General features: G+C 54.2%; 1 protein-coding gene and 1 pseudogene across 2 annotated transcripts; both read left to right on the forward strand.

The window, feature by feature from the left end:
• The first annotated feature begins 129 nt into the window (after window positions 1-129).
• LOC109573503 (small ribosomal subunit protein eS27-like) lies at window positions 130-3,102 on the forward strand (annotated as a pseudogene).
• A 5,601-nt stretch (window positions 3,103-8,703) lies between these two features.
• On the forward strand, window positions 8,704-13,210 carry TRIM47 (tripartite motif containing 47). 2 transcript variants are annotated; one of them, XM_019982298.2, is made up of 6 exons: window positions 8,704-9,484; window positions 10,472-10,567; window positions 10,865-11,095; window positions 11,257-11,455; window positions 11,927-12,001; window positions 12,269-13,210. In XM_019982298.2, the coding sequence occupies exons 1-6, from the start codon at window positions 8,774-8,776 to the stop codon at window positions 12,904-12,906; spliced, it is 1,950 nt and encodes a 649-aa protein (XP_019837857.2). In that variant the 5' UTR covers window positions 8,704-8,773; the 3' UTR covers window positions 12,907-13,210. The 2 variants fall into 2 exon arrangements, with proteins under 2 accessions (XP_019837857.2, XP_070630159.1); XM_070774058.1 differs by having other exon boundaries at window positions 11,930-12,001.
• Window positions 13,211-13,911: the final 701 nt, after the last annotated feature.

Genomic DNA, 13,911 nt, shown 5'->3' on the forward strand with positions numbered 1-13,911 from the left:
TTAGAAAATATTTTTGTATTTCTATAAGACAGATTTCCCTCCCCACATTGTCACTGGTCCCTGCTGGTGCCGCGGCTGCAGACTCCGCCTTGTGGCCTCACTCGTCAGGTCTCGGTTTAAGGGCAGGGCCAGGCCTCTCATCTGTGCAACCTGGGCAAGGAGCTTCCAGAAAGATTCCTAAGGTGGGGAGATCCCCAAACAGGGTAAGATGGTTCTGAGCCTGGACAGTCAGTGTGACAGTCTGACTGTGTGACAGTCTGACAGCTGGGTTAACAGCAGGAGTTGAAAGCCCCAGGAGGGTAGATACAGGATTGGGCTGGCCAGGTAGCCATTATCACTGGCTACCCCAAGCGGACAGATTCTAACCATCCCTCCTGATGCCAGAGCCCCTACACAAATGTCCAGCTAGCCAAGCCCACAGAAAAAGCGACAGAGACAGGAAGAACAGCCCCTTCTCTGCTTCCATAGTGCAGAGTGTCTTGGGTCATTTAATCTATGGATGTACTTTTTTATCGGGTTGTTGATCCTTTCCACATTGTCCTGTGGGAATGTTCTATACTGTGACCACTAACTTTTGTTTACATGACACTACTGCCTTTTTGAGGGGGAGGGCGAGTGCCATGCCATGTGGCATGAGGGACCCTAGTTCCCTGACCAGGGGTTGAACCCACTTCCCTGTACTGTGAGCTCAGAGTCTAAACCACTGGACCACCAGGGAAGTTCATATTTATATGAACTCCATAGAGTGCTGTGGGGCAGTGCTTCCCATGCCAGTGTGAGGGCGAGAATTAACTCTCCGGGACAGTTCCTTCAGATTAAATTCTCTCAGCCCTGCTGATTCTAACAACTCTCCACCTCCTCACCAGGAAAAATGCCTTGGTGCAGAGGGAGAAAGAAACATGGACTCTGGGGCATAACATTTGTAAAGGGGACTCATCTGATGAGCCTGGGAGTGTTTCCAGCATGTCTGCTCCAGTCCTCACAGTTTCTGGGCATCTCTGAGGCAGAATCAGGAGGGTGGGTGCCGGGGTCCAGCCCCGGTGGATCCAGGGAATTTGAAGGGGGGACAGCGTCGGCGATCAGGAAACAATAGCTTATTTAAATGTTAATTAAAGATACAAACAGCGGTTAAATAGGGATAGCTCAGTGAAGAAATTCAGTGGAGAAAAGAGGCTGAATAACTTGGTTTATGTGGAAAACCAATAAAATTCCAAGACAAGGAATTTGCGCCACCTACGTAGGCTGCAGGCGTCCTCCCGTTCTCCTGAAGGAGAGCAGACACTAAGGCCTCCCCGGTCAGATCTTAGAAGCCCAGGCAAAATTAGTAGGCTTGATGAGCCTCCACGCTCCAGATGGGAATTCAGCCAGAAGATGAGAGAAAGAACGACATGGGGAGACCAAGCTTCAGTGAGCAAGGCCCGTAGCTTTATTTTCAACAGGGGCTTTTATACCCTAAGTTGCACATAGAGGATAATAGGGGGTGTGAAATCATGCAAAGTCAGCAGTCTTTGATCCTTATCGAAACCAGGGTTTCTCTTCTGCAAACTTATCATATACAAATGGTTTAGGTGATTTACATCATCTTCTGGCCAGAAGGCCTGTTAACATTTTATGACTCTGATAAAGGTTTGTCAACCATAAGACTTACTTTCTCTAAGACTAATCATTTTAAAGTTTGGCGCCATCCTCTGAAGGTGTTAGAAAAGTTGCATTCCTATAGGGCAGAGGTGCAGTGGGTTTACAACAAAGGAAAGAATTTATTACCTTAAGATCTAAAGTTGTTAACACCAAGGCCACTACTTATTTTTTCTACATACCAACTATATTAATTAATACACTTCCAAGGATACAATACAGGAGATGTGGAAACTTGGCAGCAAGCATTGGCTCAACAATGAAATCTTCTACTAGTTCTATTCTGACAATTTCTAACTCTCCTAGAGGCTCCATACTATTTGAATATCTTACGCTTCCCGTGCCTCTCACGGTTGGGAGACTGTAAACAATCGTATGCATAGCTGTAGGAGCCCGGGTAAGCCTGTCAGGCAAGTTAGAGAGCCATCTGAGGGGTTTGGATTGAAACACTCCTATTATGCCCAGGAGGCTAATTAGCTAGAGCTCTAAGTTGATTTCCTTCAGAGAAAAGGTGGTCGGGGATAGCCCCCCCCTGACCCGCCCCGTGACTGTCAGAGGAGTTGGTGAAAGTCATGAAGCAGTAAAACAGACAGACTCTGGTTTTGGGGTAGACGCTCAGGCAGACCCAGAGGGGCACCCCTCGAGTTCTGGCTCGCCTTGCCCACCAGAACTCTCCCACATAACCTTGTTATGGGTGGGGACTCCCGTGCTGGCTCCCGGCAGGTGTGCATAGGAACAGAACAAGAGAAGGGAAGGGCGGGAGAGATTTTAAAAGACAAGGACCTCTGGGGCTGGTGGATTGGCGGCCAGAGAGGGGAGGGGTAAAGAGACTCAGAGGCTATCCTGCCTGTGGAGGGAGGAACGGAAAGGAGCAGCGTGGTGACTAGGAAATGTGTCTTGAAGTAACGCAGGGCTGGAAACTAGAAGACAATGGAGCCAGGTCTTTGGGACTCTGAGGGAGGAAAGGATTTCTATTCAGAATTCCATACCCAGCCAAACTGTCAATCATGGGGAAGCCTGAACAAAGACATTTGCAGACACTTCCGCATCCATTACCAGGAAACTCCCAGAGGATGTAATTTTCAAAAATAAAGAAATAAATCAATGAAGGGAAGGGAAGCCCCGGGATCCAAGCAATGGGGAATTTAACATAAAGGAGAAATGATAAGGAATCAAGATCTTGCTTCCTGACAGTGACGACCTTGCCATGAGAACATGCCTCTTGCAAAGGATCTCCTTTGTCCCTCTCAAGAAGAGGAGAGGAAACCCCAGCAGAAGCACCTCGTGCAGAGCTCCAATTCCTATTTCATGGATGTGAGATGCCCAGGATGCTATAGAATCACCAACAGCTTTAGCCATGCACAAACGGTAGTTTTGTGTGCTGGTTGCTCCACTGTTCTCTGACCGCCTACAGGAGGAAAAGCAAGCCTTCCAGGAGGATGATCCTTCAGATAGAAGCAACACTGAAAGTACCCTGTATCAGAACGCATGGGAAAGCATCCCAATAAACACATTTTGGATATCAAAAAAAAAATCTGGATATCAAAATCTCCAGAAACACAAGCACAAACATCCAGATGTTCAAGCTCACACCCGTGTGCTTTAGGCATATGGAGGTAAGTGCTAGAAGAGACAGGAGGGTTGAACCTAGTTGTCCATGGAACCCAGAATCTGAAAAAGGTGGGATACAGGACTGCAGCTTTTATTATACACCTCACTAAATTGTTTATTTTTCAGATACTCTAGATATATTATTTTGAAATAAATGCATATGTTTTAAAGTACATCAAAAAAAAGAAAAACAAAATAAAAATAACAAAAAAAAAATAAAGTACATCAGTAGCATAAAGAAGAAGTGCTGTTGTGGGATATGGCTTGGTTCCCATTTCCTTTTTCCAGAGAGTCAAGCAAAGCTAAGCTTGGCTTGCTGAGTACTATTGTTTGTTCCACTGCCTTTGCAGTTTGTTTTTGTTTCTGCTTGACTTTTTTTTTTTTTAAGCAATACTGCAGCCAGACACAGAGAAGGCAATGGCAACCCCACTCCACTACTCTTGCCTGGAAAAATCCCATGTATGGAGGAGCCTGGTAGGCTGTAGGCCATGGGGTCACTAAGAGTCGGACACGACTAAGCAACTTCCCTTTCACTTTTCACTTTCATGCACTGGGGAAGGAAATGGCAACCCACTCCAGTGTTCTTGCCTGGAGAATCCCAGGGACAGGGGAGCCTGGTGGGCTTCCGTCTATGGGGTCGCACAGAGTTGGACACGACTGAAGCGATTTAGCAGCAGCAGCAGCAGCAGCCAGACAGGGTCATTTATGAGGTTTAGGATTATTTTCAGGGTGCACGTTCTGGGTTTAAGTTCTGCCTCCTCTGCAAGACTAGGTGTGTGGCCTCTGGCAAGATACGTAACCTGTTGGAATTCCATTACCCCTCCTTCATGAGAGTCCTGGAGAGGACAGAGTGAGATGCAGCTGTGAGCAGAGTGTCAGTTACTTAAGAGCCAATTCATTTCACGAATAATGAATATAGGGCTTCCTTGGTGGCTCAGTGGTAAAGAATCCAGCTGCCAATGCAGAAGACACGAGTTTGATCCCTGATCCGGGAAGATCCCACATACCGCAGGGCAATTAAGCCCGAGTGCCGCAACTACTGAAGCCCAGGAACTCTAGAGCCCATGCTCCACAGCAAGAGAGTAGCCCCCGCTTGTGCAACTAGAGAAAAGCCTGCACAGCAACCAGCACAGCCACAAAAAGAATAATTAATATATTGGGCAATTTTAAAAGCTTCCATAATGGAGATGAGATATCAAAATGCCACCACCCTGACAAATCACATCTCCAGGCATTCCTGGAGGAGTACACCTTCCTGAACAGGCTGTGAGGTGGGGAGCGGAGGGCGGAACTTGTCCCCTGTATGTACCCCCAAACCCGAGTGGCACCTCCTCTCCCTTCCAAAGCCAAGTGGGTCTGTGATCTCAGCAAGCCCAGGCAGCCTGACTGCCCAGCCTCTGATGTCTGAGCCTCTGAACCATCTCTCATCTTGGCAAACAAGAGACAATCAAGATCAAGTGCTCTTGTGGAACTCATTAGACGCCTCTCTGCCAAACCAGGCACGCCCAGGCTGGTCCACCCACTGCTCTGCCCAGAAGGTCTTTTCCCACCCTAGTTTCTGCATGCTTCCGAGCCCTAGCAGACTGTGAAAGCACAACTCAAATGACACTTCCTCCATGAAGGCCTCCATGACTTCACCCCCACCCACGTCCCACAAATTCCTCAGGAGTGGATCCCACCCCTCTTTTAATATTTAATAGATCTTAGTTTTCTTCTCTCCTTCCAGGAGGCTCTGCACAGCATGTTTTTACATCAGATTTTATATTTTTATTGGAGTGTAGCTGTTTTCCAACGTGTTAAGTTTCTGCTGTGTGGCAAAATGCATCAGTTATATGTACACGCATATCCCCTCTCTTTTGGATTTCCTTCCCATTTACTGAGTAGAGTTCCCTGTGCCGTATAGTAGGTTCTCATTTTATGCATAGCAGTGTATACCCTTTACATTGTACACGGTGAATCCCAATCTCCCAATTTGTCCCACCTCCTTCCCCCCAGTAAGTTTGTTCTCTATATCTGTGACTCTTTCCCTGCTCTAGATTTTTTGTTTTTTGACTGAGCCTCATGGCTTGCAGGATCTTAGTTTGCCAATCAGGGATTGAACCGGAGCTACAGCAGTGACAGCACCAAGTCGTAACCCCTGGACCACCAGGGAATTCCCCCTGAATTAGACATGTTTAACCCAGGGTTTTGAGGAGGTGGGAATTTTCTTTGTTTTCAATGTCCTCTAATGGTAATCTAGTGTTTCTTTCTATTACAAATGGAGAAAAACACCACAGTGATATTAGCCATAGCTGTGACTTGTCACCAATAAAAAATGACAGATTTTTCATAACGTATTACAGAAATGACAGAGAACTTGAAATATGTTTACATTCATCGCTGTCTCAAAAACGCAGGAATTCTTAGGCCTCCATCAGATCTTGTTACTTGTTCTTGTGTTAAAGAAACACAGATATAACTTTATCACAAATCTGTTTTCTTTATATTTTGCACCTGTATTTCAATGTAATTGATTGCCATGGAACCCTGCGCATTTTATTTTGTGCATTTAAAAGCATTACTCTGGGGATTTCCCTAGTAGTCCAGTGGTTAAGACTCCACACTTTCCCTGCAGGGGACATGGGTTCGATCCCTGGTCAAGAACTACAATCCCACAGGCAGCACAGTGCGGCCAACACATAGAAAAATAAATATATAAAAATAAAAACATTACTCTGGAAAGACGTCTGAGACTACACTAGCCTTTGAGAAGGGCCCTAGAGGAATAAGAAAGGCTAATCCCCACCTCTATGTGGATCAACCCTCTCCATCTGTGTATTCCTCCCACTTTGGCCTCTCATTAGCAGGAAGTCTGCAGGCCTGGGTGTAGGAAGCATCGCCTCGGCTACTTTATTTTTTTTAATGAATTAAAAAAAATAATTTTATTTATGTATTTTTGGCTGTGCTGAGTCTTCACTGCTGCTCGGGCTTCTCTCTAGTTGCAGTGAGCAGGGGCTCCTCTCTAGTTGGGGTGCACAGGCGTCTCTCGTTGCAGAGCACAGGCTCTAGGGGGCTCAGGCTTCAGGAGTTGTGGCACGTGGGCTCAGACATCGCAGCTCCTGAGCTCTGGAGCACAGGCGCAATAGTTGTGGCGCAGGAGCTTAGTTGCTCCGTGGTATGTGGGATCTTCCTGGATCAGGGATCAAACCTGTGTCTCCTATACTGGCAGCAGATTCTTTACCACTGAGCCACAAGGGGAACCTGTTTTATGAACTTTTAAAATAGTTACACGTTTACAGAAAAGTTGCAAAGATCACTCAGAATTCCCCTACACCTCCCTCCCAATTTGTCCTTTTGCTCATATCATGACTATGGTATATTTGTCACAATGAAAGAGCCAATATCAATACATTCTTATGAACTATATTCCATAACTTATTTGCATTTCCTGTTTCCCCCTAACATCCTTTTTCTCTCTCAGGAACATGTCCAGAATACACAGGACATTTATTTATCACGTCTCCATGGACTTCTCTTGGCTGTGACGATTTTTCAGACTTTCCCTGCTTCTGTATCAGAGAAGGCAATGGCACCCCACTCTAGTACTCTTGCCTGGAAAATCCCATGGATGGAAGAGCCTGGAAGGCTGCAGTCCATGGGGTCGGGAAGAATAGCACACGACTGAGCGACTTCACTTTCACTTTTCACTTTCATGCATTGGAGAAAGAAATGGCAATCCACTCCAGTGTTCTTGCCTGGAGAATCCCAGGGACGGGGAAGCCTGGTGGGCTGCCATCTATGGGGTCGTACAGAGTCGGACATGACTGAAGTGACTTAGCAGCTGCTTCTGTTTGACGACTTTGAGAGTTTCAAGGGGTTCTGATCAGGTGCTGTGTAGACTGTGTCTCCATTGGGATCTGTCTAAAGTTTTAATAATAATTAGAGTGGGGCTGTCGGAGAAGGTAATGGCACCCCACTCCAGTACTCTTGCCTGGAAAATCCCATGGATGGAGGAGCCTGGTAGGCTACAGTCCATGGGGTCACTAAGAGTTGGACACGACTGAGCGACTTCACTTTCACTTTTCACTTTCATGCATTGGAGAAGGAAATGGCAACCTACTCCAGTGTTCTTGCCTGGAGAATCCCAGGGACGGTGGAGCCTGATGGGCTGCCGTCTCTGGGGTCACACAGAGTCGGACATGACTGAAGCGACTTAGCAGCAGCAGCAGCAGCAGAGTGGGGCTGTGGGTAGGAAGACCACATCATATCAATGGTACTTACTGCCGAACATGACATCACTGTTGATGTTGACCTTGATCACCTGGCTGGGCTGGTTTTCATCACTGTACCCTGTCAAGTTACTCTTCTGCTCCCCTTGGAAGGAAGTCACTCTGCACCCTCCACACGTGCGGAGTGGGAAGCCACTCTCCATCTTGGAGAATGTGCCAAAACTGCTCACACTTCCTCTGAATGGGAAATTTGTCTATTCTCCCTCATTTATTTATTTATCCAGAGATTTATTTAGAACAGCATGAACTCATGGAAGTTTGTTTTATACTTAGGGTTACAAACCAGTGCTCCTTTAGTCATTTTGTTGCCATTCTATTTTTTTAAATTTAACATTACGGAGGTATAGTTTACATATACTAAAATGCACCATTTTAAGTGCGTGGTTAGACTAGTCTCAGAGAACACCTCCACTTGGGGAACCCGCAGCCTGAGCCCCTGGCACATTGCGCGAGTGTCCACGGGCTGGAACCGAATTCCCAGGGCAGTGGACTTGGAGGATGACATCAACTTCCCATTTTAAGTTTAGAGAAGCCCAAGTTCCCCACTGGAGGTAAACAGAGTCACTAAGAGGCAAAAACATATGCCCATCAGCAGTTACTTTTCCCTGCAGCTCAGCAACTTTGTCTTTTTTCTTTTTATATTTGGCTGAGCCGGGTCTTAGTTGTGGCACGCAGGATCTTTGATCTTCGTTGTGGGCATGTGGAATATTTAGCTGCTTAGTTGCAGCATGTGGGATCTAATTCCCTGACCAGGGATGGAACCCAGTTCCCCAACATTGGGAGCACGGGGAGTCCTAGCTATGGGACCACCAGGAAGTCTCAGCAGCTCAGCAACTTGGCTAAAGGTGCTGCGGAGGGGTCTGGAGCGCAAAGGTGCCTGCCTGACACCGTGCGGTCGCCCAGCCCCTCTGGAGGCCCTGGCTGGCCATGGGGTGGACCCCCATCGCGGGTCATAGAAGGGTGAATTCCTCTCCTGCTTTCAGTGTGGCCCCTCCAGTCGCCTTCTCTGCTCTCTCTCTCTCTCTCTGCCCTTTCCTCCAGGAGCCCCTAGGGGTCAGACTGGGGCCCAGAGGCCACCCCACGCTGTCCGGGACGGGGCAGGGTACAGGCCGGCCTTTTGTGCTGGGGGGCGGTCCGAGCTGGGGGCGGGCGGGGGCCGGACCCTTGGCCTCTGTCCCAGGGGGCGGCGCCGCGTCGCCAACGGTCCGGGTCCCTCCCAGGCGAGAGCGGCGCAGGCGGTGCGCCGCGGCCGCGGAGCCATGGACGGGAGTGGACCCTTCAGCTGCCCCATCTGCCTGGAGCCGCTCCGGGAGCCGGTGACACTGCCCTGCGGCCACAACTTCTGCCTCGCCTGCCTGGGCACGCTCTGGCCGCACCGCGGAGCGGGTGGCGCCGGCGGCCCCGGAGGCACGGCACGCTGCCCGCTGTGCCAGGAACCCTTCCCCGACGGCCTCCAGCTCCGCAAGAACCACACGCTGTCCGAGCTGCTGCAGCTCCGCCAGGGCTCGGGCCCGGGGCCCGGCCCCTGCCCGGCCCCGGCCCCCAGCCCCTGCCCGGCCCCGGCCCCCGGCCCGGCCCCGGCCCCCGAGCCGGCAACACCCAGCGCGCCGCCCAGCGCCCCGGAGCCGTCGGCTCCCTGCGCGCCCGAGTCATGGCCGCCCGGCGAGGAGCCGGTGCGATGCGATGCGTGCCCCGAAGGCGCCGCCCTGCCCGCCGCGCTCTCCTGCCTCTCCTGCCTCGCGTCCTTCTGTCCCGCGCACTTGGGTCCGCACGAGCGCAGCCCCGCGCTGCGCGGACACCGCCTGGTGCCGCCGCTGCGCCGGCTGGAGGAGAGCCTGTGTCCGCGCCACCTGCGGCCGCTCGAGCGCTACTGCCGCGCCGAGCGCGTGTGCCTGTGCGAGGCCTGCGCCGCCCAGGAGCACCGGGGCCACGAGCTCGTGCCACTGGAGCAGGAGCGCGCGCTCCAGGAGGTAGGGCGCGGGCGCGGCGGGCGGGCTGGGGCGGGTGATGGGGCTCGCGCGCCGGCCGAGGACCCCTCATTGCTTTGCCATCCTTAATTCCCCTCTCTAACCTGAAGACCTCTGCGGTGCCTTCCAGCCCTGACCGTCATCCGCTCGCTGTGGGACATTCTTTTCGGAATGAGAATGAGGGTTGGAGGGACCCAGTGAGAACTCGAAAAGGATGCAAAAATCGGGCTGGAAGACTTGAGGCTGGGGCGGAGCCCATGGTGGGAGGGTGGTTAAAGGAGCCTGGTGGGGTCCGCAGGGTCCCCGGCGGGCGGCCGGTGCCTTGGCCGGGCTCCCGCCTGTCCCGCTCAGATCTGCCTGGGCTGAGGGTCTGGATGGGTGTGGCAGACGACAGGAGTGCGGCGGAGGGTGGACTGAGCACACAGACCGCTCTGTCCGGCTGTTCCGGGGGCTGGTGGTGGGCGCATGTACTGGCTGTCCAGCCCTGTTACCTCCGCCCCCAGTTTCCTTTGGCCCCAGGCCTGGTCTTGGCGCCTCTGGCCTTGGGATTTTCCGTCTCTCCTGCCTGAAGTGGTGACTCATAAGACCCAGGGGATTTGCCCGGAATCCCCATTTTTCAGGCTTGGATTGGGGACACAGATTCTTGAGGGACGGTGATTCTCAGACCTTGCGCAGGGCCCCTCCTCACTTTCTGCTTCTTTCCTGCGGAGGGAAGTTCTCAAATCACAGTGAGCAACATGGAGAACCCAGAGGGCCCTGGACTTGCTCACCAGTCAAAGAGGGGAGGCAGGCAGCCCATGGCCCACCAGCCTGCCCTCTCCAGGGCATTCCGAAAGGGCACCAGCCTGGGCTTGAGGCCCCTCTGGTATATCATAACCACTCCCAGTCCACCTGGACCCAGATACCACTCCTGGTCACCCCCACCTCCCCCTTGGTGAGGCCTGGGACACTACTTCCAGACCCCTTTCTCCTCGAGGGTGTCGTCCACAGGCCGAGCAGCCCAAAGTCCTGAGCGCCGTGGAGGACCGCATGGATGAGCTGGGCGCGGGCATTGCTCAGTCCCGGCGCACGGTGGCCCTCATCAAGGTCAGATCTTGTCCAACCCCGCCCCCATCCACCCCTGCCGCAGGCTCCCAGCGCTGTGAGCTTTCAGCATGGCACCCTCCACCCCAGAGAAACCTGTGCCCAGGGTGTGGCCCAGCTCCACTGAGCACGCCTATCTCCCCCCTGACCTGGCACAGACCCAGGGCAGTTCGGGCTTGTGCCTCTGTCCACCCCCCCACCCAACAAGACATGGTGGGAAGGCGGGGGTCTGAGAAGGTGGCCAAAACGTCTTTGGGGTGTTCTCTGTCCTCATTGCTTGCCCCCCACTGTCCTGTGCAGAGCGCAGCCGTGGCAGAGCGGGAGAGGGTGAGCCGGCTGTTTGCCGAGGCTGCGGCCGTCCTGCAGGGGTTTCAGACCCAAGTGCTGGGCTTCATCGACGAGGGGGAGGCGACCATGCTGGGCCGCTCCCAGGGCGACCTGCGGCGGCAGGAGGAGCAGCGGAGCCGACTCAGCAGGGCCCGCCACAACCTCAGTCAGGTCCCCGAAGCCGACTCGGTCAGCTTCCTGCAGGTGAGGGCGGCTCCGTGGGTGCAGCGGGCACCGAAGCTGCAGGAGGAGGCTGCGGGGGGCTGCCTTCATGGCTGTGCCGGCCTCCTGGCGGAGCTGTCTGTCTCCTGCCCGGAGGAGCTGCTGCGGCCGGCTCAGCCTTAATGGGCATCTGTTTGGCACAGGAGCTCCTGGCACTCCGGCTGGCCCTGGAGGAGGGGTGTGGCCCTGGGCCCGGACCACCGAAGGAGCTCAGCTTCACCAAGTCCTCCCAGGCTGTGCGCGCGGTGCGAGCCGTCCTGGCTGCAGCCTGTTCCAGCCAGTGGGAGCAGCTGCGGGGGCTGGGCGGTGACGAAGACGGGCTGCAGAAGCCGGGCACGGAAGGTGGGCACCCCCCGCAAGTGACTCACCCTTCCCCAGGCTCCCCGAATGGGGCCCCAGGCCCGGTGCCCGCTCAGGAGTGGAGGATGGAAACTGTGCCTAGCACAGGGTGGGACCCCAAACCCTGCCAGGGACTCGAGCCACCACCCTGTAATCACGAGTCAGCCCCTTTGGCCGCAGCCCGGGGGGCAGAGAGGGCCTGTCCTGGCACACCCTCTAGCTTCAGAGGGGATGAAGCCCAGGGAGGACATGGGGCAAGGCGGGGGTGGGGAGGGGACGTAGAATGAGGACCAGCATGTGTGTGGACACAGGGTACCGTATTTGGGCATGTGCCTGTCCCCAGGTGGCCTGGGGTGCTGGGAGGATGGAGGAGGAGGAGAAGGATTTCAATCATAGGTTCAGAGCGGGGTTGCCTTGTGCAGCCCAGCCACAGGCAGCTAAGGAGACCCTCACCGTCTGTCTCCTCTTTGGCAGCAGACGCTGAGTCCCAGGACCCTGACAGCACCAACAACCTGGAGAGTGAGGCTCCTAGGGATTACTTCCTCAAGTGTAAGTTGACACCTGGGCTCGCCAGGATGCTCACCTGGGCTCTCCCAAGGCTGCTGGGCTGGGCCCTAAGTGCCCATGGGCCGGGATTCCTGTCCCCGGTTCAGAGGGTGAACTAGGTCAGCTCACGGGGGTCTCCCCGTGATGGCTGAATTGTGCCCGTTGCAAAGGACAGGAGAGGTGTTTGGGGGAGGTGGGCCCCTCGGGGAAAGGCTGCCCTGCCTGACCTTGGACCTGAGCCCTGCGTTTCTCTCCGGTCCGTGGGGGCAGTTGCCTACATCGTGGACTTGGACAGTGACACGGCCGACAAGTTCCTGCAGCTGTTTGGAACCAAGGGCGTGAAGAGGGTGCTGTGTCCTATTAACTACCCCGAGTCGCCCACCCGCTTCACCCACTGCGAGCAGGTGCTGGGCGAGGGCGCCCTGGACCGGGGCACCTACTACTGGGAGGTGGAGATCATCGAGGGCTGGGTCAGCGTGGGGGTCATGGCCGAAGACTTCTCCCCACAAGAGCCCTACGACCGGGGCAGGCTCGGCCGCAATGCCTACTCCTGCTGCCTGCAGTGGAACGGACGCAGCTTCTCCGTCTGGTTCCACGGGCAGGAGGCGCCCCTGCCGCACCCCTTCTCGCCCACCGTGGGGATCTGCCTGGAATACGCTGACCGAGCCCTGGCTTTCTACGCCGTGCGGGACGGCAAGATGAGCCTCCTACGGAGGCTGAGGGCTTCCCGGCGCCGGAGTGGCACGCCGGCTTCCCCCGTCGACCCCTTTCAGAGCCGCCTGGACAGTCACTTTGCGGGGCTCTTCACACGCAGGCTCAAGCCCGCCTTCTTCCTAGAGAGTGTAGATGCCCATTTGCAGATCGGGCCCCTCAAGAAGTCCTGCATATCCGTGCTCAAGAGGAGGTGATGACCCAGCTCCTGGGAAGCTTGCTTCTCTGCACCCCTGGTTTGAACCAGAGAAGGCACCAGCCTCAGACCCCCACACATTCCCCAGCCTTCTCATTCCTAGAGGCCTCCACCTTCTGTACCCAAGGCCTTCCACCTCTCAGGGAGGAGGCCCCCCAGACCCTGTTCCCCTGCAGGCCTTGTTTCTGGGAGAAGGAACCGCAGCTTGGACAGTTCCAGGCTACCCTGACCCCTCCTCTCCCAGGTTCCTGGGACAGTGCCTGGCACATAGTAGGTGTTCAATAAATGTTTGGTCTCTGAACGACTCCCTTTTCTACCCTTCTCTCGTGAGTGCGTGCTCAGTTGTGCCCCACTCTTTGTGACCTCATGGACTGTAGCCCTCTAGGCTCCTCTGTCCATGAGATTTTCCAGGCAAGAATACTGGAGCAGGTTACCATTTCCTCCTCCAGGGGATCTTCCTGACCCAGGGATCGAACTCGCATCTCCTGTATTGGCAGGCAGATTCTTTACCACTGAGCCGCCTGGGAAGCAACCTTCTCTGCATCCACCAAGAATTCCCCGTACTTCTCATCTTTCCTGAGCTGGTCTTGAAAGGCAGGAGAAGGGAGCAAAGCCCTGGTCCCAGGATTCCTACTGGGCGGGAGAGCCCTGACCCAGGAAAAGGAGGCTGAAACAGGGTGCCTACCCTTTGCACACCCCCTACTCCCAGGTTCTGAGCAGGGAGAGCCAGAGGTGGCTTCTCCCAGAGGGGTACACCCCCACAGTCATTCTGGCTGCCCGTGTGTCTGCTTTGGATGGTCTGGTGCCCACCAGCTATTTTCATCCTTGTTGCTATAGCCTAGTTCTGGAACCTGCCGGAGAGTGTCTGCCCAAGATTCAGCGCAGACCTCACGCTCCGCAAGAGCAGGGCAGGACTCCTGGGCGTGGGCAACAAAGTCTGAGACGAGAGCTGTTTTCATTCGCACACCTTCTCAGCTCATGAGGGCTGCGGCTGAACCGACCCCAG

This window comes from Bos indicus, chromosome 19 (assembly GCF_029378745.1).
Source record: "Bos indicus isolate NIAB-ARS_2022 breed Sahiwal x Tharparkar chromosome 19, NIAB-ARS_B.indTharparkar_mat_pri_1.0, whole genome shotgun sequence".
Classification (NCBI taxonomy): Eukaryota; Metazoa; Chordata; class Mammalia; order Artiodactyla; family Bovidae; genus Bos; species Bos indicus.